Raw genomic sequence first — 25,773 nt, forward strand, 5'->3', positions numbered from 1 at the left:
TCCGTACCCATCAGCACTGATGCACTGGAAGGGCCAGGAAAATGATCACGGTAATACTGGTCTGCACAGCTTTCCCGTTTATCATCCACATTTCTGTCTTGTTTCTAAAGCCAGATGCTCTTATCCATATTTTGAGCACAGGTAGGCCACTAGGGGGCCTCTTCTCAAACTAGCACATACCTCCTTCACTGACAATCTGACTCCTTCGGGAAGATTGCTTTGGATTATTTCCAAAAAAATCTCTGCAAATGTAGCACTCAAACCGCTGATCTGCAAAAGGAAAGGAGATGCTCTGAGAGAGGGTAGTGAAAGCCAGATGATTGGGCAGACATGGCATGGGCTCAAATGTCAGCTTCAGCAGAGCTATAGGGCCTGTGGGTGGAGGATTAACACACAGAGCTGGTTTCAGAGCCCCCAGCCTCTACAGGATTTCTCTTGCCATCAGTCAAGGGGTCTGCTTGCCGACACAGTCATGGCCAATATCTGCCCCTGTAGACAACAGATGTCATAACTGGACCAAGAGGTTATTAAGTCCAGGACGACTTTCTGATTCAACTCAGATTTACCCACATAGACCTGACTGGTGTCAGACCCTATGCAGAGAATCCAGAGGTGAATCAGATGTGTAGTAGAAGGACATGCAGGGGGCTGCAGGAACCCACAAGAGAAATCTCTACCTAACTTGGGGGGGGGTGGTCAAAGACAGCCTCCAAAAAAGGTAACTTCTAGGTGGAGTCTTGAAGAAAAACAGGAGTAAACTGGGAGAATTCAACAGTAGTATGGAGGGTTTTCAAAGCAGAGGAAACAATATTCAGTAAAATGTGAATGCATAGCACCATACTAGGGAATTAAAACTAGTTCCATGTGTTGCTACAACGAATGGGGTGAGAAGAGGAAAACCAGGAAGAGAATCATAAAAGTATTTAGGCACTAAAGAGTCCAAACTATCCTGTGGGCCTCAGTGGCAAATTAGATCTTTAAGATCTGTATCCCAAATAATTTATTTCTTTTTTTTCTAAATAATTTATTTCTTTTTTTAAGATTTTATTTATTTATTTGACAGAGAGAGACGCCATGAGAGAGGGAACATAAGCCGGGGGAGTGGGAGAAGGAGAGGCAGGCTTCCCACGGAGCAGGAAGTGCCCCCAAATAATTTATTTCTGATATTTTAAAAACTAGATTGTTAAATAGTTACTTATTTTTTTTAAGTAGGCCCCACGCTCAGGGGCGCCTGGGTGGCTCAGTGGGTTAAGAGTCTGCCTTTGGCTCAGGTCGTGATCCCAGGGTCCAGGGATCAAGCCCCACCTGGGCGGGCTCCCTGCTCAGCAGGGAGTTTGCTTCACCCTTTCCCTCTGCCCCTCCCCCCATACGTATGTGCATACACTCTCTCTCAAATAAATAAATAAAATCTTAAAAAAAAAAAAAAGTAGGCTCCACACTGTGTGAAGCCAGATGCAGGGCTTAAACTCACAACCCTGAGATGAAGACCCAAACTGAGATCAAGAGCTGAGCACTTAACCAACTGAGCTATCCAGGCACCCCAGTACTTAATTATTTTTAAAGTTAGCATATATTTAAGGTGTTACTACCTTAACATTCCTTTCATTATCTTGCTGATATACTTCTTGAGTGGATCTAAATGGGGTGATGTCCATATGTTAGAATATTATTTGGCAATAAAAAGGAATGAAGCACTGACACATGCTACAACGTGGATAAACCCTGAAAACATGCTAAGTGGAAGAAGCAAGACCTAAAAGGCCATATATTGTACAATTCCATTTAAATGTCCCAAAAAGGTAAAACCACAGAGGCAGAAAGAGATTAGTGGTTGTCAGAAGCTAGGGGAATGGGGAAAAGAGGAGAGACTGTAAATGGGTAGTTTCTTTTTGGGGTGATGAAATTGTTCAAAATTGATTGTGGTGATGGTTGCATAACTGTGAATATATTAAAACCCGTTTAATTGTACACTTTAAAAGAGTAAATTGTATACGAATAAACTCTCAATAAAGCTGTTATAAAAAGGGGTGATATTGTGAATTTTTATTTTATTTTTTTAGATTTTATTTATTTATTTGAGAGAGAGAAAGCACATGAGAGGGGGGAGGGTCAGAGGGAGAAGCAGACTCCCTGCTGAGCAGGGAGCCCGATGTGGGACTCGATCCCGGGACTCCAGGATTAGGACCTGAGCCGAAGGCAGTCGCTTAACCAACTGAGCCACCAAGGCGCCCCTAAGTGTGAATTTTTAATAACTCTGGGCACCCTCATGGTAATGTGGTTGTCATCCATCTGTCTCTGCAGTAAAACAACAGAAACCACAGCTAGATTTTTTTTTAAGATTTTATTCATTTATTTGACAGAGAGAGACATAGCGAGAGCAGGAACACAAGCAGGGGGAGTGGGAGAGGGAGAAGCAGGCTTCCCGCAGAGCAGGGAGCCCGATGTGGGACTCGATCCCAGGATCCTGGGACCATGACCTGAGCTGAAGGCAGACGCTTAACGACTGAGCCACCCAGGCGCCCCCACAGCTAGATTTAAAGGTGAAGGGGCGCCTGGGTGGCTCAGTCGTTAAGCGTCTGCCTTCAGCTCAGGTCATGATCTCAGGGTCCTGGGATCGAGCCCCACATCGGGCTCCCTGCTCTGCAGGAAGCCTGCTTCTCCCTCTCCCACTCCTCCTGCTTGTGTTCCCTCTCGCTATGTCTCTCTCTGTCAAATAAATAAATAAAATCTTTTAAAAAAATTAAAAATTAAAAAAAAATAAAGGTGAAGCCACTGAGGGGTTTGCTCTCAGCAGCTGAATGAATGGATATCAGAGGACAAAGAAAGGTTAAACATTAGACTCAAAGGTGGGGAGGATTATAGAAAAAGAAAAACATCAGTTCTTCTACAATTAGTTTTATATATGCTGAGTGTGAGACACCTGTGGAATATCCTAGTGGAGAAGTCCAATAAACAAGTAGATATCAGGTTTGAAGCTAAACCAAAAGGTCAGGATTGGAGATGCATATGTAGGGGTTATCAGTATATTATAACCCATCAGGACTAAGAGATATGTGTCTGGGGGTTGTCAGAATATAATGATGGTCGTTGAGGCCTGGGAAATGAATGAGATTGCATAGAGGGAAGGTATTACATACGGAGAGATGGAGGGATCAAGAACTAAACCCTGAAGAACATCATCATTCAAGGGGCAGCCAAGAGGAAGAGAAGCACCTGGTAGAAGGAGAAAAAAGAGGCAGAAAAACCAGGAGAGGCAAGTATGTTTCAAGGTTCTCCCAGAGTACCTACCTGAACCACTCGCTCATGGGTGGTAAGAACTGAGTCCAGGAGCATTTTGCTGCCTTGGTCCTGCAGCCGCAACACCTCCATGGTTTTGGTGGGCATAGCGTAACTGTGGGAAGGAAGAGGGGGCTGTGAAGAAGGCTCCCTTAAGTCAGCAGCAACACTTCCATCAGAGGAGTCCCTGAGTACAGCCATTGCTGCAATGCAGTAGCTCCTGGAATCTAGGGCTCTTCATCTGCAGCCAGGGGGAAGGAACCAGCTCCTCCTAAACCTTCTCCAGAAGCCTCTAAACTGCCTGAGGGGGCAGACCATGTCTAATGCCTTTCTGCATCCCTAGTTCTTGCCTGACACAACACTGAATAAAATCTGGTGATGAATAACTTATTTGCTGCTACTAAAGAAAAGCCAATTCTAAAAGAATCAATGTCATCACTTTGGAGGCTAACCTTGGGTATTTCACCTCTTCGGGAGAAATAAGGCATGAAACCCAACTGTTTTCAAAGAGCAAGATTTCTCAACTTCAGCACTATTAACATTTTAGACCAAATAATTCTTTGTTGTGGGGGGCTGGCCTATGTATTCCTAAACTCTACCCACAAGATGCCAGTAGTACCCTCCGACGTGGTAACAATAAAAATTATCTCCAGGGGTGCCTGGGTGGCTCAGTCGGTTAAGCGTCTGACTTCAGCTCAGGTCATGATCTCAGGGTCCTGGGATTGGCCCTGCCTTGGATTCTGCACTCAGTGGGAAGGCTGCTTCTTCCCCTCCCTCCGCCCCTCCCCCTGCTCATGCTCTCTCTCTCTCTCAAATAAGTAAATAAAATCTTTATTTTTTTTTAAGATTTTATTTATTTATTTGACAGAGAGAGACACAGTGAGAAGGGGAACACAAGCAGGGGGAGTGGGAGAGGGAGAAGCAGGCTTCCCGCAGAGTGGGGATCCCGATGCGGGGCTCGATCCCAGGACCCTGGGATAATGACCTGAGCCAAAGGCACACGCTTAGCGACTGAGCCACCCAGGCGCCCCGTAAATAAAATCTTTAAAAAAGAAATTGTCTCCAGACATTGTTAAATGTCCCCAGCTTGAGAAATACTGTTGTAGAGACTGTGCTTGCTATAATCAGCTTCATGGCCATGAAAAGAACACTGGATTTGAGGTCAAATCTCGGCCCTGTGGCTTATTAGCAATATTTACTAAGGCAAGTTACTTGTCTCTCTGGACCTCACTTTCTTCCAGAATAAAGAGGATTACAATCTAGGTCTCTTATCAATAGACGTGTGAAGATCAGGCATGGTGATGAGATAGGATCGATGGATACACAGAAATGGGGTACCAGTGCTGTGTTTGTCTTATCAGAAAGTTCACCAAAATGAAGATAAATGAAATAACAACAGTAGAATTCCTGAATTTTCATGTCACACAAAGCTTCATCAACTGATAGCAAGGGCCATGGCCCTCTACGAAATGAATAATGGATATAATGGAAAATGGACTAGAGACGCAACAGTCAGTCCTGGATTTAAATATTGGCTCTGCCACTTAATACCTATTTAACCCTGGACAAAATAATTCAGCTTATGAGTCTCAGATTCTTTAGCTACAAAATGGAGATAATAAGGATAATAATTCCTAGTTCATAAGGTTGTTGTAATGATTAAGTGAAATTACATAAGCAATTTGCCTGGCATAATATGCCTACAAATGCCAGTTCCCTTGCTCTTACAAACAGTAAATGCTAGGGGCGCCTGGGTGGCTCAGTCGTTAAGCGTCTGCCTTTGGTTCAGGTCATGATCCCAGGGTCCTGGGATCGAGCCCTGCATCGGGCTCACTGCTCCACGGGAAGCCTGCTTCTCCCCCTCCCACTCTCCCTGCTTATGTTCCCTCTCTCGCTGTGTCGCTCTCTGTCGAATAAATAAATTCTTTTAAAAAAACAAAAAACAGTAAATGCTAGGTATTACAGACTCTTCCAGGTAACCTCCCTAAATAACATTCTTTCCCACTTTCCAGCACAATCCTCTGACCTCCTCTTCCAATTCAAATTTGGTAATAACTTCCCTACATAAATAAGGACACATTCACAGACTTGTTATGGAAGAGCAAATAAAATGACTATGTGAAGCTTTCAGGAAAGTAAAAAGCACTCTAAAATGCTATTTTTCTTTCTTGACATTCTGCAGATAAGACTGACTGACTGAAGTGGGAACTGTCCATTCGTGCCACTGAGCATGCATTTTATTCTTCAACACTTACTTTAGCAAGATGTCTTTGATTTGTTCATCCACTCATTCATGCATTCAACAAACATTTACTGGAAGCCTGTTCTGTCCTAGGCATGCTGGTGGGCAATATGCAGCCTATGCTTTAAAAGAGCCCACTAAGAGTGCTTTGGAGAGACAAACATCCTCACTACAGTAAGACAAAGGCAATAATAGGCATGTACTGAATATTACAGGGAAAAGAGAGAGAAAGGGGGCTCACAGAAGACTTCACAGGTGAGATAGGCTTTTATCAAGATGTTAAGAATAAACATATAGGTGTTTGCCTGGAGAGCATTCCAAAAAGTGAAGCAGCTATCTACAAAGGCACGAGAGGCCCTCAAAGAGAACTAACAGAAAAGCCAGACATAGTTTGATAAAGAAATACTGGGAACTCTGTTCATTTCAAAGTAGAATAGGCCTTTGAGTAGTTAAGAATATAGGTAAATTTTCTTTAGTGTCTGCACTTTTCTGTACTTTACAAATTTTCTGCAATAAACATTACTTGGATGATCAGACAGGAAAAACAGAAGGGAAGAAATGAAATAACTCAATGTCAAAAGTCAATCTAAAATGACAAAATAATGCTACCTTCGGGGAGTACTACCTGGGACAGGACACAAGGGAACCTGCTGGAGTGCTAGGGAACTTAAAATCTGTGGACTCTACTAAATATAAATCATACCTCCATTTTACTTTTTTTTTTTTTAAAGATTTATGTATTTTTGAAAGAGAGACAGAGACCAAGCATGCATGTGCATGAGTGGGGGCCAGGAAGGGCAGAGGGAGAGGGGGAAAGAGAGAGTGAGAGAGAGCCTCAAAGCAAACTCTCTGGCTGAGCCCTGAGCACGGATTCCCGTGCATGGCTCCATATCACGACCCCAGACCACCATCTGAGCCGAAATCAAGAGTGGGAGGCTTAACTGACTGAGCCACCCAGGCACCCCCTGTAACTCCATTTTAAACAATGTAAGTGGACTTCAAGAAAAAGGAAAAAAAAAAAAAAGAGTAGCCTTTCAGAGAGTGATGCTGAGTGATGCTTTTATTCTCCACAAAGCAGAGGGGCTAGATCAGCTTCAGGCTGGGAAGCTACTCCCAGATGAGTAACATTTCCATCTCCAGGCAGCTGCTCAGCAAGGGAGGCAGGCAAATTAAGAGACCTGCAGGATAGGCTTCTTCCTCTCCCCTCCTGGGTGAGTTGCAGCTGCAGCAGTGCAGACCGTTTATAGAACAAAAGCCAGCACACCGCTCCCCTGCCCAATTCCATCTCAAGGTCAGAGCCCTACCCTGCCACTCCCAGAGGAAAAATGGATCATGATGAAATGAACATCAGAAGAAGATCATTTCATCTCTGAAAAGCTGGGCAGCGAGAATGCCTAACAATACGATGGTCTGAAAACCTCAATCAATGCAGGGCAGTGAGTTGCTGAAAATGAACATCTCTTTATGCTTTGTGCTATTTGGAGCAAAGAGCAGAGAAGAGGCAAAAAGCAGCACATCATTCATTCTGCTGTTCTAGGAATCATGTCCGGGACTATTGGAACTCAATCCAAGTCAGTGAATATTTATTCAGTGCTTACTATGTGTCAGGTACTGGGCAAGGTCTCACGGTTAAACTGTTAATGAAGACAGAAACAGTCCTTGCCTTATAGATCTTAGAGTCTAAGAAGGAAGACCACTAATCGTCAAGTAATTACGAGGGCAAGGAATGAGTGCTATGAAAGGGAAATTATATAATCTTTACTTCTCCTAAATATATAACATAAAGACCTAATTTAATGAGGTTCTCTGAAGAAGTGACATCCAATATGAAGCCTAAGAAAAAAGCAGGGGTTAGTTATGTAAAGGGGAAAGAGTATTCTAAGCCTTAGAGAGCAAGTGTATGCACAGGTCCTGAGGTGGAAAGGGATAAGCCATTGTTAACTGGAGGGAGAGGAAGAGGGAAAGGGAAATATGAGTTAAGGCAAGAGAAGCAAGCCCAGGCCATCGGGCACCTAGCAAGCCACTGAGGAACTTTAACTCTGATCCTAAAGGAATGGGAAGCCATAGAAGGATTTTAAGCATGGTAGTAACCTGATCGTATTTCCATTCTAGAAAGACCACACCGAAAGCTGTGTGGAGAACCAATTACGGGGAATTGAGAATTTGAAAAAAAGTGAGTTCAAATCCAGACCTTGCCATTTATTAGATGTATGACCATAGGCAAGCTTCTATTATATTAATAACAACTGGGGCACCTGGGTGGCTCAGTCATTAAGTGTCTGCCTTTGGCTCGGGTCATGATCCCAGGGTCCTGGGATCGAGCCCTGCATTGGGCTCCCGGCTCCGCGGGAAGCCTGCTTCTCCCTCTCCCACTCCCCCTGTTTGTGTTCCCTCTCTCACTGTCTCTCTCTCTGTCAAATAAATAAATAAATAATCTTAAAAGAATAGCATAATAATAGCAGCCAAGTGTTGCTGGGAACACATATTTAATATTACAACATGTAATATTATATATATTTTAGCAGCTTCATTTTACAGATGAGGAAGACAAGATACAGAGTTTAAGTAAACTGCCCAATGCCATACCATATGAATGCTGCAGAACAAGAGTAAAACCCAGGCAGTCTGGCTACAGAGTCAATGCTTTGATTTGCGAATATGCACAAGGTGCTTATTTGAATTAAGCAACATTATACAAAAAAAAGCCTGAGCGGTTGGCTGATAGGTGCTCACCAAATGTTACTGCCTTCCTGCCTTTACTCAAATGAAGCCAGAGCTTCCCACAGCCAGGTTTTAAAAACAGCACCTTTTGGGGCACCTGGGTGGCTCAGTTGTTAAGCGTCTGCCTTCAGCTCAGGCATGGTCCCAAGGTCCTGGGATCAAGCCCCGCATCGGGCTCCCTGCTTGGCGGGAAGCCTGCTTCTCCCTCTCCCACTCCCCCTGCTTGTGTTCCCTCTCTGTGTCTCTCTCTCAAATAAATAAAATCTTTAAAAACAAAAACAAACAAAAAAAACAGCACCTTTTAAGAAGTCCTTTTAAAACTTCAAAGCACTACTCCAGGGAGCTGACCTACTGGAGGTATGATAACATTCTGTAAATGACATTTAATGCCTCTTTGCCACCACAAAGCTACCTCTAACCCCTGCAAGTTAAAAACAAAAACAAAAACAAAAAAACTTCTCATTAATTATTAATAACAATATTATTTACAGGGCGTTTGCAATGTTCCAGTCTCTCTGCTAAGGGCTATCATATACTATCTTGTTTAATTTTCAGAACTTAAAGGAATAAGAAAATGATCATCCCCATTATATAGATGAGGAAACTGAGGTTCAGAATTTACCAAGGTCATGTTGCCACTAGCTGGTAGAACTAGAATTTGAACATAGGCAGTTTGATTCCAGAGCCTGTACTCATAACCATTTGTTACTCAAAGTATGGTCCATAGACAAGTTGCTGGTGAACAAACTGCTTGTTATCAGTCCAAGACAAGATAAGAAGCAGGCAACAGTCACTAAACATGCTATTTAATTCAGCAGACATTTTTTTTTCAATAGTGAGACTTTCTTGATGAAGGAAGCAAAGCACTAATGTACATTTTGGCATAAGCTTCTGATATCTTTGCAGAGTGGCACTTTGAGGAAGCATCGCTCTAAATTATTATGCTATTCAGCCTCCTTGAACTGACACTGCACTTTATCCTTCACTTACCACCTTGCACATTATACTGTACACACACACACACACACACACACACACACACACTCTCTCTCTCTCTCTCTCTCTCTCTCTCTCTCTTTCCCTGAAATCAGGGACATTCTCCTTAGTCTCCTCCAGTCAGGATGTCTATCTAGTACAATATCTACCACATAGCAGGAAAAGGCTCAATCAGTAGTTTTTTAATTGATTTTAATTAAAGCACTTTCATTAAACTTTAGGAAATGTATCCCATGTATACCACACAATTGGATTATGCAGTCATATTCAAGAGCCTGTCATTCTTTCAACAATGGTTTAATGTCCCCCATGTGGCAGGTCTTGCGTTAGATGCTAAAGAAAAAAAAAAAAGAACAGTTCCCACTAGTCAGTGGGGAGGGGAGCTGACACATGAATAGATTATTACAGCCCAGAGCACTAAGTGACATGATAGAAGTGTGTGTCAAGTGCTGAAAGAGCAAACAACTCTCAGGGGCATCACAAAAAGATAAAGCACATCTTTCATCCTGAAACAATTGAAGTACTACCAGCTGTGAGAGCTAAAGTCACAGCTTATTATCCAATCTTCTAGACAGTATGTTTAGCACAGTTACACTAAGTTATAAAGGTTTAAAAGTTCAAATTTCACTTAAGGACTTAAAATAAGACCCCCTATAATTAAAAATCCTGGAGTCAGGCAGAAATGGGTTAAATCTAGGCCACTTATTGGTTCTGTGACTTTGGGGCTTTCTGAGCCTTGGTTTCCTCATTTGTAAAATGGGAACATACTACTATCCAATCAGTAAGAAAGTCTAACTCTTGCCATATTCACATACTGTGCCATGTATTACCTTGCCACAATGACAAACCACCCAAATGATTATTTATTAAATATTTTTCTTTAAATCAATTCACTTAAAACGTTAATTAAAAAAACTTTTTGTCGAGCAATTGGAATTCATGTTGCTGATGAGAAAGAAAATGGTATATATAGCCACTTTGGAAAACAGTGTGGCAGTTCTTATAAATTTAAAAATCCACTGCACTTACCATTCGACCCAGCAATTACATAGAGAAATGAAAACTTATGTTCTCACAAAAACCTGTACATGTTTACAGTGGCTTTATTTATAACTGCCAAAAACTGGAAATAACACATGTCCTTCAACCATTGAAAAGATAAACAAACATACATCCATTCAATGAAATGCTAATCAGCAACGAAAAGGAACAAACTACTTGATACATGCAACAAAAGAAATGAGTCTCAAATATATTATCCAAGTGAAAGAAGCCAGACTCAAAAGGAAAAATACTATATAATTCCACTTACATCGCGTTCTGGAAAAGGCAAAACCAAAGGGACAGAAAACAGACCTGTTTGCGAGGCACTGGGGGTAGGGGAGGGATTAACTACAAAGGCAGGAGGGAACTTCTTGGGATAATGTAAATGTTCTATATCTTGAGTATGATGGTATTTACTGTGTGCGTCTGTGAAAACTCACAGAAAATTGTTCACTAAAGGGGTGAATTTTACTAAAGGTAAATTGTATCTCAATAAGCCTGACTTTATATCACTATAAATGGAAGACCAGTATCAGCTGCCATCAAGAGAAATTTTTTTTTAAAAGTACAGTGGGGGTGCCTGGATGGCTGCTGGTAGAACACATGACTCTTGATCTCAGGGTTGTGAGTTCAAGCCCCATGTTGGCCCTAGAGCTTACTTAAAAAAAAACAACAACAACAAAAAAAAACACAGTACAATGAAAAGAAAACAAAATAATGTTCTAAAATTCTAGCTAGAGCCAAAGACTCTGAGTCTCAGGTCCCTTCTCTGTTATGAAGATTAGGAAGTGCTAGAGTGGCGTTAAGGACATATCACAACCACACAAAGAATTTCTCCTTGACATAATTAGGTTGAATGAGAGTTAAAAAGGGAAGAAATTTCTCACCATGTGATTTAATGTTATCTAAAGCAAACTACAGGGCATCCCACACTTTCTGAAACACTGAGATAAGATATGTAAAGTGCCTGGCCTGGAGTAGTTAGTCAGAAGTGTTAGTTCTCCTCCCCTACAGTTTTCCAGCAAATCCAAAGAGCAAATGAAAAGCAGAGCAGGCAAAGAAACCCTAAATAAACGGGGAGATATGCCTTGTTAATGGATCAGGGGAATCAAAATCGATGTCAATTCTCTTCAAATTGACCTGCAGATTGAACATAATCCTAATAAAATTCCATCAGGTTCCTTTATGTAGAAATCAACAAACTAATTCTAAAATTTTTATAGAAAGCCAAAGGATCTAGAATAGCCAAAATAATTTTGCTAAAAAAAACGAACAAAGTTGTAGTTTTAGTAATCAAGCTATAGTAATCAAGACACTGTGGTACTGGTATAAGCATTGATACATGAATCACCACAATAGAACAGAGTCCAGAAATAGACCCACATATAGGGCGCCTGGGTGGCTCAGTTGGTTAAGCAACTGCCTTCAGCTCAGGTCTTGATCCTGGAGTCCTGGGATGGAGTCCCACATCAGGCTCCCTGCTCAGCAGGGAGTCTGCTTCTCCCTCTGACCCTCTTCCCTCTCGTGCTCTCTATTTCTCATTCTCTCTCTCAAATAAATAAATAAAATCTTAAAAAAAAAAGAAATAGACCCACATATACATGGTTAATTGACTTTCAAAAAGTGCTAAGATAATTTGATAAAGAGAAAATCTTTTTAACAAATGGTGTTTAACAACTGGATATTTATATGAAGAAAAAAAAGAACTTTGACCCATATCTCACACCATATACAAAAAAAAAACCCCCAAAAAACAAAAATGGATCATGGACCTAAATGTAAAACTTAAAACTATAGAACTTCTAGAAGAAAACACAGGAGAATATCTTTGTGATCTTGAGTTAGACAAAGTTTTCTTAGATAGAACACCAAAAGTATGAAAGATAAAAGAAAAAATTGATAAACTGAACTTCACCAAACTTAAAAAAGTCTGCCCTCCAAAGGACTCAGCTAAGAAGATGACAAGGTAAGTCAAAGACAGGGAGAAAATATTTGCAAAACACATACTGAAAAAAAGCTGGTATCCAAAAGTAGAAAAAGAATTTTCATAATTCAATAATAAGAAAACAAACAACCCAATTTTAAAAATGGACAAAAGATTTGGACATGTCATCAAAGCAGATATACAGAAGGCAAATAAGCATATGAAAAGATGTTCAAAATCATTATTTACTAGGGAAATGAAAATTAAAAACTATGAGATACCACTATATACCTATTAGAATAGCTTTAGGAAAAAAACTGACAATATCAAATGCTGACCAGGAAAAGGAGTTACTGTAACTCTCATACATTGTTGGTGGGAAAACAAAATGGTGCAGCCACTTTGGAAAACAGATGTCAGTTTTTTATAAAGTTAAACATACAGTCACCATACAACCCCCAAATCCCAGGCTTAGGTAGCTATCCAGGAGAAAAGATATATGCCCCACAAAACATACATGAGAATGCTTAATGACAGCTTTATTCATAATCACCAATAAACTGGAAGCAATGCAGATGTATATCAACTGGTGAATGGATAAGCCAATTAAGGTCCATCACTTAATGGAATACTACTCAGCAATAAAATATTTCCAAAAACATGGAAGAATCTTAAACACATTATGCTAAGTGAAAGAGGTCAGACACAAAAAGCTACACACTGCAGCTTTGATTCCATTTACATGATGTTCTGGAGACTTAAAACAACAGGACAGAAAATCAGTTGTTGGTTGCCAGGGATATGACTACACCAGGGACTGGGAAAATTTTGGAGCTAATGGAACTGTTCTATATTCTGATTGTGGTAAACTATATGCCTAAAAAGGGTGAATTTTACTAAATGTAAATTATGTCTCAAAACCTCATTTAACAACAATGACAAAGCAGAGCATGCTATTCACACCAAGAACATCCCATCCAAAGGCATCCTTCATACCTTTCCTCAACTTTAATGGATAGATGGTTGCAGAGGTTGTGAACATATTGGGCATAACTCTCTGCCACGGCCATGTCATATGCAGTCAAGTGAATGTTTAAAATCCCATATTCATAATCTGTCCCCAAATTAATGGGTCTCACTTCCACTTTTCCCCTCTTCTTCTTGGGCTGAACAGAAAACAAAAGGAGAAAGAAAATAAGTCAAAGTATTATTACAAAAAAATTCTAATCATCCCATCTAGATATCAAAGAAATCAGTCTTTCAAATCAATTTGTTTAGCATTTTTCTCTTAGGTTACCTTACCTTCAAACTGAAGTTCCCCTGGGAAGGAATGGGTAGCTTCCCTTGCCATTCTGGGCTGTGACAGCCAACAAAAGGAGAGGGACTATTGCTGGCATTACTTTAACACAAATACAAGTGACTATCTTCTGCCATTAATTTGTTATGAGACTCAGCCCCCTCCCTAGTCCTCACCTTCCCAATCTTCAAATTGGTGGGGTTATGCTAGATAACAGATTCTTTTTTTTTTTTAAGATTTTATTTATTTACTTGACAGAGAGAGACAGCGAGAGAGGGAACACAAGTAGGGGGATGGGGAGAGGGAGAAGCAGGCTTCCCGCCGAGCAGGGAGCCCAATGTGGGGCTCGATCCCAGGACCCTGGGATTATGACCTGAACCAAAGGCAGACACTTAACAACTGAGCCACCCAGGTGCCCCTCAAAACTAGAATCTTAAAATCTACTATTTTTTTATTCTTTATTTTTTAAAGATTTTTTAAAAAATATTTTATTTCTTTATTTGAGAAAGAGAGAGCAGAGGGGTGTGGGGAGCAGCAGAGGTAGAGGGAGAAGCAGGCTCCCTGCTGAGCAGGGCTTGATCCCAGAACTCTGGGATCATGACCTGAGCCAAAGACAGACGCTAAACCAATCAAGCCACCCAGGCATCCCTATTTTTTAAAGATTTATTTATTTGAGAGACAGAGTGTGTGTGTGTGTGTGTGTGTGTGTGTGCAAGTGGGGGGAGAGGCAGAAAGAGAGAATCTTCAAACAGACTCCCCAGTGAACGTGGAGCCTGACACGGGACTCAATCCCACAACCCATGAGATCATGACCTCAGCCAAAACCAAGAGTCAGATGCTTAACTGACTGAGCCACCCAGGTGTTCCTCTACTATTCTTTTTTAAAGATCTTATTTTTAAGTAATTTCTACACCCAACACAGGTCTCGAACCTACAACCCGGAGATCAAGAGTCCCATGCTCTACCGACTGAGCCAGCCAGGTGCCCCAAAAATCTACTATGTTCTTAAAATTTTTTAGTAAAAGTTTTATTGCAATATAATATTCATACTGAAAAAAATGCATAAATAAGTACACAGCTTAATGAATTTTCACAAAGTGAAAATACTTATATAATCAGTATCCTGAATAATAGACCACTACCAGCACCCCAAAACTCCTGCCCCCCAAACTGATAACTACTATTCTTCTAAAACCATTTGCCTGTTTTTAAAATTCATGAAAATAGAATGATACACTATGTTCTCTTTTATGTTTGGTTTCTTTCATTCATGTATTAGCTGAAACAACAGTTCTTTCCTTCTCATTGCTCTAGTAGTCTATTGTATGAATATGCAACAATTTATTTATTTTTTTTACAGTTGATGGAAATCTGGGTTGTTTCTACTGTGGGGCCATAATGAATCATACTGCTACCCATGTTCTTGTACATATCTTTCAGTGAACACGTGTATGCATTTCTATTGGGATATACCTAGAACCTAACTACTGACTTAGAGAGTATGTATATGTTCGTCTTTAATAAGTACTCTAAAACAGTTTTACAAAGATGTTTCCAATTTAGTATCCCACGAGAATTAATGAGAGTTCTACATGCTCTACATTCTTGCCAACACAAAACTTAGTGTAGTCAGGTTTTCTGGTCTGTTTTAGCCATTCTGGTTGGTATGAAGTGATAATGAATTCAGGTTTTAATTTGCAGTTCCTTTGAGTCTATTGAGCCTGAGCACCTTTCCATTTGGATACTCTCTTTTGTAACTTGCCTATTCAAGTATTTTGCCCATTTTTTAGATTGGGTTGTCTGCCTTTCTCTTATTGATTTGTAGAGATTCCTTCTATATTCTAGATACGATCCTTTGTTAAATATACATCCTGCAAATATCTTCTCCCTCCCTGTAGCTTCCCTCTTCATTTTTTCATGGTGCATCCTGATGAGCAGAAGTTCTTATTTTTAATGTAGTTCAATTTACTCATTCTTTTATGATTACAGTGATTTTTGTGTCCTGTTTAAGAAATCTCTATCTTAAAATCATGAAGATATTCTCATATGTTATCTTCTAGTAGTATGATTATTTTAACGTTTACATTTAGATCTACAATCCATTTTTAAGTGATGTTTGTGTATGATGTGAAATAGTCAAGAATCATTTTTATTCACATGATCATCCAGTCCAGTTGACTTAGCACCATTAGCACCATTGCATGGTAGTGTCACCTTTGTCACATAAGTGCCCACAGATATGTGGATCAGTTTCTGTACTCTTTATTCTGTTCCTTTGGGCTGTTTGTCTATCCTTGAGCCAATACATGTCCTACGTATTAGAGATTTTAATAAGTCTTGCTATTTGGTAGAAATAGTTCTTTTAAGAAAAAGGGCAAAAAACCTATTTCTATTTTTTTTAAGATTTATTTATTTACTTGACAGAGAGAGAGAGAGAGAGCACAAGCAGGGGGAGTGGCAGGCAGAGGGAGAGGGAGAAGCAGGCTCCCAGCCGATCAGGGAGTCCAGTGTGGGGCTTGATCCCAGGACCCTGGGATCATGACCTGAGCTGAAGGCAGACGCTTGACTGACTGAGCCACCCAGGCACCCCAAACCTCTCTATTTACATGTCTTAAGTCACTCCTATCTAACAGTCAACATCCTAATGGTTGCCACAGAAGAATGCTCCTGCCAGAGCACCTGAAATGGTTCTCTCCCATCACTGCTCCCCAGGTCAGTCTAAGATAGCAGAGGCCCAATCTAGGGGAGCAGGGGGAGGACCAAGAAATGGTCCTTTCATAAGACTGGTAATACCAATGACAGACCCGATCTCACAGGGATGTTCTGAGAACTGAAAAAAACACTATGTAAAGTGGTTTATACAAACTGTGTCACATAATTAAATACTCTATATATTAACTTCTATTGCTATTTTCATTTTTTTAAAGAAACATGCTCTTTTTTTTAAGATTATATTTATTTATTTGACAGAGAGGGAACACAAGCAGGGGGAGCAGCAGGCAGAGGGAGAGGGAGAAGCAGGCTCCCCACCAAGCAGGGAGCCCAATGCGGGGCCCAACCCCAGGACCCCGGGATCAGCACCTGAGCCAAAGGCAGACACCCAACCAACTGAGCCATCCAGGCACCCCCATTGCTATTTTCATTTTTATGTTCCTATCTAGCATAGGGACTGGCAAAGAGAAAACATGCAATGAATCACAATTTTAGAATTTTAGAACTGGACAGCATTTAGTGATTAAATGCTGAAGTCCCACTTTTTCATCTTTGCAGGGGAAGAATATAAAGCCCAGAAAGATTAAACATGTCCCCCAGAGTGACACAGCCAGTCAAGACAGATTCTAGGAACTAAAACCCAGACCTTCTAACCCCCAATGCAGGGGATTTTTCCACTGTAGCCTCTGCATTGCTAAAGTTTTTATAGCCTTTATAGTTTCTGGATTTCTTATCTTTATGATGAAGATCTTACCCACTCTTTTATTATGTAGTCTCTTATAGTTTCTCATAAAGTTCTTAACAGTGGTGGCCACCCCAGGGTCCTAGACTTTGCTATGAGTGAGAAGCCAACCTCTAGAGACCAACTGTCAAAGAACAGGGGCTTGGCTTTCTCTTTTTCAGAGCATAACACGCTCGTGGCCAAATGCAGTGATCCCGATTTCTCATCAAGACATTCAGCACTGCAGTCAAAGCTGTGAAGAATGCTAACGTTGGAATGCAATGGGGAGCTGCTAAAATTTTCCAGCAGAGAGGGGAGGAGCTTCTCGAAAGCCTTTAGGAGGCTTTTATAACCAGGGAAAATGCCAAGGCTCTTCAAAGGTGTCGCTTTAGGGGAACAAAACAAAACAAAACAAGCTGATTCCAGTGTCCCTCTTGGCATCTCACCTGCTTTTCTATGTCGGCCTAGCTATGCCTGGACCTCCCCACAGTATCAGGAGCCCATTGTGACATTATGTTTCGGTTCTGAGCCAGGGCCAGCATAGCCAGCAAGAGCTTGACTGCATATAGTGTCAGTCACCAGTTCCTATCATTTTACCTGTACAAGCTTTTTCTCATCTCCGTCCCTTCCTTTCTATCCCCACTGTCTAAGTTCAGGCCCTTACAACCACCACGGGGAGCCATTCAAGGTATCTGGGCAAAGCATGTACATGACTAGGGCTGTGTCTGGGGAAGGCCACCTTGACTGCACATGGAGGAGAGTCAGGCAGGAAAGGAAGGGAAGCTAGGAGAAAGGTGGCGGGGACGATGGACTACTGTCCACCATCAAACTTTGGCACTCCTGTGACTGACCCGGATTCAGTGTGTGATGGCCCAGGGTGGCCATTCTTAGATCCCTGTAGGACCGCACTATGATCCCCCAAATAGGCCATGGGATAAATTACTAAACCACCTCTGCAAAGAAATGTCCATATTATTATCCCTACTTTACAGAGAGAAAACTGAGGTCCTCTGAAAGCACATTACTTGCCCAGGGTTACTGGGAAACTTTGCTGGGAAAGAGCAGAAAAAGGAGTCAGATTAGACTCACAGGCTGCTATAACTGCAAGGGCTCCTAGAGATAATACAGTCTCTCCTTCTTTCCCTCTCTAATTTTACCCAAGGGGAAAGTTGAGACCCAAAAGGAGGAAGTGACTTGTTTACGGTCACAATAGTAAGGAAATGGCAAAGGTAACCACTTTATGTCTAGCTATGGCTGGAAGCTGGGTCTGTGGCCCCAAGCCCAGGCTCTCTCTTCTAGATTCTGCAGAAGTGATAATGTCTGCCTATCACTATAGATGGCATTCTCCAGGGTGGGAAAATTGGGAAGGAACAGTATCATCCTAATCTTCAAGTGAAAAGGCAGATATGCCTGCAGCATATTTAGCTTCCAGAAATTCTGGTGATGAAAATTTAAAAATTGACACCCGAGGACCTGAATGATTTGGTGATGGTACTCTGAACAGTCCATAATGAGCTATAAGGTGCACAGAAATCAAGTGACTATGTTTATAACTCAATGTGGCACACTCAAGAGACATCACTAGACAGAAGGCCTGGCCCTAACTGGGATGACCAAGAGGCAGAGCCCATCACTGCACAAAGCACTATACTTAGATGGAAGCCAAAGAAAAACTGGACTTAAAGCCTGTCTGCTTAGTCACTAAATGACATTGAATGACCTCTCTATGTGTCATTTTCTTCCCCTATAACACCTAAAGTTCTTGTTAAGCTTGAAACAGTAATTTATATGAAATGGAAATAGCAAAGACATCAGATGGATTCTGACCAACCTTGGTTCAAATGTTGGCTCTGGAAATTACTAGCCATTTAGGCAAGTCATTTAATCTGAGTCTTAGAGTCCTCAAACAGGGTCTTTAATAACTAGGATATCTGAGGATTAAATAAAATATACCATTTATAATACTATAAAATGAAATAATGCTTTTATTTTTTTTACTTTCTTTTTTATTAAGTTTTTTTATTTCAATTCCAATATAGTTAACATACAGTGTAATATTAGTTTCAGGTGTACAGTAGAGTGATTCAACAATTCTAAACATTACTCAGTGCTCATTGTGCTAAGTGTACTACGATACTCTAAAATGGAATAATGCCAGGGTCACCTGGGTGGCTCAGTCATTCAGCATCTGCCTTCGGCTCAGGTCATGATCCCAGGGTCCTGGGATCGAGCCCCACAGGGAGCCTGCTTCTCCCTCTCCCACTCCCCCTGCTTGTGTTCCCTCTCTCACTGTGTCTTTCTGTCAAATAAGTAAAATCTTAAAAAAAAAAAGAATAATGCCTTTAAAGCCTGGCACATAGTAGTTATGGCATCTGGTATATAGCAGTCACTCAATAAATGGTAACTTAAAAAAAAAAGGTTGAGTAATGTACACAAATAGGACGTTAGTATCACCATAAATTGGAGGTAATCATGCCCCTGGTATCCTATTGTCATGCTTTACAGAATGAAACACTTATGCAAAGTGCTGATTCAACCACTCAGGAAAGACACCAAAGAAACAGTCCCAGGCCTCAAGGAATTTACAGTTCAGAGAGAAAGGAGACACACAAGAAAAAACAAATCGCAATTTAATCATAAAGAGCAGCCCACCTCCCATGGCATGTTCAATGCAAACTACCTTGCTGCACCACGCTGATTAACTCCCCAGGGGGAACCCAAGCGCAGCCACCTCAGGTGGGTGCAGTTGAAAGGGCAGTAAGCCAAGACACTTTAAGGATATATAGTCGTTACTTAATAAATAGTATCTTTTAAAAAGGATTGATCTAGATCTCCCTACTTCTCAGTTCCATGGTCTCTCATCCCCTAGTACCCACTTTAAAACCCAGGATTAGAAGACTGCTAAAAGTTTCCCAATTGCATCTCCAGGGTCAGTGTCTCCCTACCTTCACCCAGAAGGTCCCCCCTCCTTGCAGAGCCTTTGACTCTTCACCCCACATGCTTAACGTGAGCAACTCCTATTTATTTTTAAGACTCAGCTCATGCTCATCCAGGAATCCTTCCCTGATTTCTCAGGCTGAGTTAGGTACCACTCTTCTGTGTTCCCATAGCAAATCCTCCCCCAGATACACCATTCTCAATCACATGTATGCATTTATTCAACAAATACTGACTGCTAGTGATGAGAAAAACCAGGGTCAGGATTAGGGATATGATAGGAAAGAAGACAGCCATTGTCTCCGCTCACTAATGTTTACAGTCTATCAGGAAAGGCATATACAGAACAAGTAACTATAAGGAGATGGCATGTTTTGAGGGAGGAAAATAGAATACTATGGAATTGTGAAAAAACAGACTAATGCTATCATCATCATCACCACCTATGGGCTCTATGTTTCAGACACTGTGCTAACTTCTTAAAATTCTCTTATTTAATTTACTTCTCACAACAACACTGGGAAATATAATTCCTATATAAAGCCAAGGAAACTGTGGCTTGGAAAAATTAAGGAGGTACCCAAGGACACACAACTAGTAATCATCAGAGCTGAATCTTTAATCCAGGTGTGCCTAATTCCAAAACATTTCTCTTAACCTCGTCTTTCCTTTTAAGGAAAGTGTGCAGAGCCTGTCAGTTTCCTCAATATCTATTCCCCCCTTCTCCTTTAATAACATAACTGCTGAAATGCAACTATGGATGGCAAACTTTATTCATGAAAGAATCATTAAAGAAATCAAAGTAAAAGGGGTCTGGGTGGCTCAAATGGTTAAGCGTCTGCCTTCAGCTCAGGTCATGATCCCAGTATCCTGGGATCGAGTTCCGCATCGGGCTCCCTGCTCCTTGGGAGCCTGTTTCTCCCTCTGCCTCTCTCTCTCTCTCTCTGTCTCTCATGAATAAATAAATAAAATCTTTAAAAAAATAAAATAAAAAGAAATCAAAGTAAAAAAATAACAGAACTGCTGCATTTTAGCTGGGTATATAACCATTCATAATACAAAATTACATTTCCCAAGCAGTCTTGCAGCTAGGTATGGTTATGTGACTAAGTTGTGGCCAGTGGGATAAGAGCTTATGCACACTACTTCCCCTTTCTCCATCCTGGTTGATGGAATGTGGACATGGTGGCTGAAGAGGGAGCAGCCATCTCAAAACTATAAAACAGAAACAGTATGATAAGTGTGGCAAAGCCAAAAGCTGGAATATCTGCTTATACTTTTATGTGAAAGAGAAATAAGCTTCTATCTTGTTTATGCCCCTTGATTAAGTGGGCCTCCCTATGATGGCAGCCAAACTACTATCTCAATTCCTGTAAGAAGGTACCACGTCTCATTCATTTCTCTATTTCTCCACATTAAATGTTGAGTTGAACTGAACTGAACTCCGGTTCTGGTTCCATCATTCACTAGACACACGTCATAGAGAAATCATTTATGCCCCTCAGTTTCCTTTCCTACCCTACCTCACAGGATAGTTGGTGAATCAAATGGCATTGTTTTCAAATTTGTTGTTTGCAAAGGGCCTAACAAAAATCATTTTTCTCTTTGTGAAACACCATAAAATACTCATAAATATACTTTCATCATATACAACAAGACTTTACTAGCAGAAAACATGGTTATATTATACAAATGGAGTTCTCTACATCTCAAAAAATATGAAAACATATCTGAATCTCTCTCTTAATATTTGTTTTCATCAAGTAAACCTGATGGGAGAAAAACCTGAAATTTAGAAATGTCTATCCATTAACTGAATATCTTTCTAAAATGTGGAAGATTGCACTTAATAAACTTGAGGAGAGGTTCAGCTCTAGGATCACCAGTGTTCCAAGGGCATATGGCTTGAGAGGCACTGAGATAATGGATGTAAAAGCACTCTGAAAATGGAAAGGGATCACTACTATTATTCATATCAAACACAACTCCCTCTAAAACTCTGACATGGTTGTAACTCAGCAGAATGGGCAAGGCAGAATGAGACTGGTGGGCGGGCGACTAGGGCGCTCTAACGGCACAGGCTGAGTGAGGTCATCACAGGAATCACTCTCTGTGTCTGGAAAAGTTCTGGGGAACTCTTTTATGTTCTTTACAGCCCCAGTGTTTCCCAGTATACCCCAAGCAGCTGGATACTCCAAAGGTCAGTTCACTTTACATACTCAGTGTATGAATACAGGCGGCCTTTAGTAAATGTTTGTTGAAGTGACCTCCATAACACCTTCACTGACCCTTTCAGGGAGAATTGCTTCCTTAACTCCGTTCTCTTGATATTTAGTTCATTCCCCTAGTAAAGCACTTACCACGTGTAGTTAGTTACATTTTTGAGCACTATCTTTCCTAGCCCACTGTATGCTTTTGGTAGGAAAAGACTGTGTCCCATTCACCTAATTTGTGCTCACACAGTGCCTGGCATATAGTAGATGCTCAATCATGGTTTTTCTTTTCAATGAGTTACAGGAGGTAGACTTGAGGAAAAACATAATAATCCATGTCTAGCTATAATCCATGTCTAGCCCTACAGTTACTGCACCAGCAAAAACCGATCTTTCTTTTCCCAGGAAGCTAGGACTGTCACCATAAAGTGATTCTGATCTGCTGATTTTTCTGGGAACGATGCCACATTCTCCTCACAGACTTGTGGCTGTGGGAGCTAATCTATCTATGAGTGTTACAACAAACTAAATAGGTGTCATAAATGACAGACACCTCCTCTATGTCAACAGTGCAAACAGTTTCCAAGGAAAAGACATCTCTGACTCCTAGGGGGCCATTCTATAAAGAGGAAGTAAATTGCTTACATTACAAAAGATAAACATTATTCTCTTGCCCCAGGGCCTAGAAAATAGAACACAGAACAATTATAAACTGACAGCAATTTATGTTGCCTCCATTCCATCCTCCCACATCTTCCTCTTAGCAATTCTCTGTTTCTTGGATTGTTATTACCCTAAGATTGAAGGCAGGACAACAGCTGAGGGCAAATAAGTGGTCTTAGGAGAAATAACCTAACAGTCTACAAATATGAAGGACTACACATTTATTTCTATGAAATAAAAATCACTCCAAACAATCTGAAGCCTTTTAAATTCAACAGAGTGATTCAGGGCCCTTGAGGAAATAATGAGGTCTATACATTGAGACACGGTGTTAGGTCTGGAGATGAGCTCCGAAATGTGATCCCTCACTGCCACAGTCAGACTGGGTCATACAGCATGCAAGATTACGCCACCAGAAATGGGACAAGGTCTGGGCACTTGGTGCATGAGAACTAACTCTTGTCTCAGGGATGTGGGGCTCAAGAGAGGAGAGGACCCAGCCTAGGATCCAGAGAGGAAAAAACGGAATCTGGCTGCTTATTGTTTTTTCTAAGATCTATGCTTAGGGAGAGAAACGGGGCCACAGGATGCCTTCTAGCCTTTCTAGCCCAGTTCCCCAGTAGGGCAGAAGAGACAGGGACCTGGGATAGAGCCTCTGCAAGCTGGCAGATAGATGAGAACGTTCATGTACTGTCCCATGCAGGAAGCAAGGAACCTGCAGCAGCTTTCACTACTATCTGGCCAGCCACCCAGGAACAATGAATGACATCAGAGAAAAGCCTACAACCTTAACCAAAGAGAGCATCACTCCCTTCAAGCAACCAAGGTCATCCGGAGCCAGCTGTTTGCAAATATTGGGTTGTGTTTGCCAGCTCTGATTTACAGAACCTTGGGGCAGCTCCAATAACCACACATCAGTTCAGCTCAATCAATATTTACTGTCCTCTACTTGATGCCAGGCCCTCTGCTGCAAACTGAGGATACAAAGACATGGCCTCTACTCTTAGAGAGCTCACCATCTAGAAGGGGAGATGGTCATCAAATAGACCATTAAAACAGAGCAGTAAGTCATATTACAGAGGAAGCACAAGGAACTCTAGCAGCTCATGGTAGGACAAGAAATCCAGTGCTGGGAATCCAGGAAGGTTTCTCAGAAGGGAAGCTTCGTTTATCCCCCCTCACCCTGCTTCCTCACTAGAATTTATTTATTTATTTTTTAAGATTTTATTTACTTATTTGAGAGAGAGAGAATAGAGAGCATGAGAGGGAATTATTATGCTATGTCAGTCACCATACAGGACATCGTTAGTTTTTGATGTAGTGTTCCATGATTCATTGTTTATATATAACACCCAGTACTCCATGCAATACATGCCCTCCTTAATACCCATCACCAGGCTAACCCATCCCTCACTAGAATTCAAAGGTTGAGGATGTATTAGCCAAGTGAAAAGAGAAGAAAAGAGAAACTTGGAGAAGATATTCCAAGTAGACACAACAGCCCTGAAACAGTATGTGTTTCATAAAGAGACTTGTGAGGCCTTGAAACACTATGATAATTTGGATAAAAAGCAAGAGGCTCAATGCAGTTAGAGCATAGTATACCTGAGATGGGAGAAGAAACTAGGGAGAAAGATAGGGACAGATGGCATTAATATGACATTAGGCTTCCTCTTATACCAAACTACAGAGCAGGTCAGAGCATGGCATACACAGAAAATTATCTTTTAAGATGGAGGATCCCTGGACGCCTGCGTGGCTCAGTCGGTTGAGCATCTGCCTTCGGCTCAGGTCATGATCCCAGCGTCCCGGGATCGAGTCCTATATCTGGCTCCTTGCTCAGCGGGGAGCCTGCTTCCTCCCTCCTTGTGTGTGCTCTCTCTCTCTCTTACAAATAAAATAAAATCTTTAAAAATAAATAAAAGATGGAGGATCCCAATAAATTAACAAAAAAACAAAGAACACACACCCAAACCAAATGAATTTTATTTCCTAGTAATTTATACGGGACTTTTAGAAGAGGGATATCCCAAAATAAAACAACTCCAACAACTACTCTAAGGTGTCACAACTCAGAAAGGGTGTAAATCACTCCTTCTTTTGAATTTTATTAGCACTTTGTATCTTCTTTTTAGCACCTGTCACTTCCTGCTGAGGAGCATAATTATCTGTGTCTTACCTCTAATAGTTTACCAGCTCTCTGAGCATGAACCAGGTCTTGTTCATTCATCCTCTAAAATTTTATTACAACCCAGGGTGCCTGCGTGGCTCAGTTGGTTAAGCGACTGCCTTCGGCTCAGGTCATGATCCTGGAGTCCCAGGATCGAGTCCCGCATCGGGCTCCCTGATCAGCAGGGAGTCTGCCTCTCCCTCTGACCTTCTTCCCTCTCATGCTCTCTCTCTCTACCATTCTCTCTCTCTCAATAAATAAATATCTTTAAAAAAAATTTTTATTACAACCCAGTCTGAATAGGAAGGCACCCTCAACAATGCCTACCACATAAGAGATGTTCGATAAATGTTTCAGAGCATCAGAATTACATATCAGAGCTGTAAGACTCTTAAAGATATTCTAATCCAGTTTCTCAACCTTTATGAAGACTTTGATAAAAGCTATGGACTCTCTTCCCAGAAAAAAAATCACACATAGAAAACATTTTACATATAATTTCAGGGCCCACAATGCCCAGAGGGTTAAGGTTAATTATCCAAAGTCATGAGGGTGTAATAAGTGGCATAACTAAGCCTACAAGCTTCCTGGTTCCCAATTCAGTCTTCTTCCCACTACAAACTACAAATGAACAACTTTAATTGGGCTATTTCCTGCTGGGAGGCTGTCTAATATAAGCCTCAGATGTGACAATGATGCTCTCATGAAATTCATTGCTATAAGGAGGATGCTCAGGAGAACATGGCAAGTTTAGTGGCTTCTGAGACCCAAATACAGTGGTACTGACCTCTGCCAAGGAGAGAAAGGGGCAGCAGGAAATGTTCATGGTTACGTGGGAGCATTACAATAAACCAAAG

The 25,773-nt window shown here is 41.2% G+C and overlaps 1 protein-coding gene across 6 annotated transcripts in view; it reads right to left on the reverse strand.

Annotated features, from left to right (window-relative positions):
* The window catches only part of MRPL48 (mitochondrial ribosomal protein L48), a 50,455-nt gene that overhangs the window by 1,131 nt on the left and 23,551 nt on the right, over positions 1–25,773 (reverse strand). For all 6 annotated transcript variants that reach the window (XM_027581260.2, XM_035723110.1, XM_027581262.2 and 3 more), the window contains 3 exons: positions 13,200–13,369; positions 3,289–3,391; positions 181–270 (listed from right to left, as the gene is read on the reverse strand). In XM_027581260.2, coding sequence (XP_027437061.1) covers positions 181–270; positions 3,289–3,391; positions 13,200–13,369 — 363 coding nt within the window. The remainder of the gene's footprint in view (positions 1–180; positions 271–3,288; positions 3,392–13,199; positions 13,370–25,773) is intronic.

This window comes from Zalophus californianus, chromosome 11, assembly GCF_009762305.2.
Source record: "Zalophus californianus isolate mZalCal1 chromosome 11, mZalCal1.pri.v2, whole genome shotgun sequence".
NCBI lineage: Eukaryota > Metazoa > Chordata > Mammalia > Carnivora > Otariidae > Zalophus > Zalophus californianus.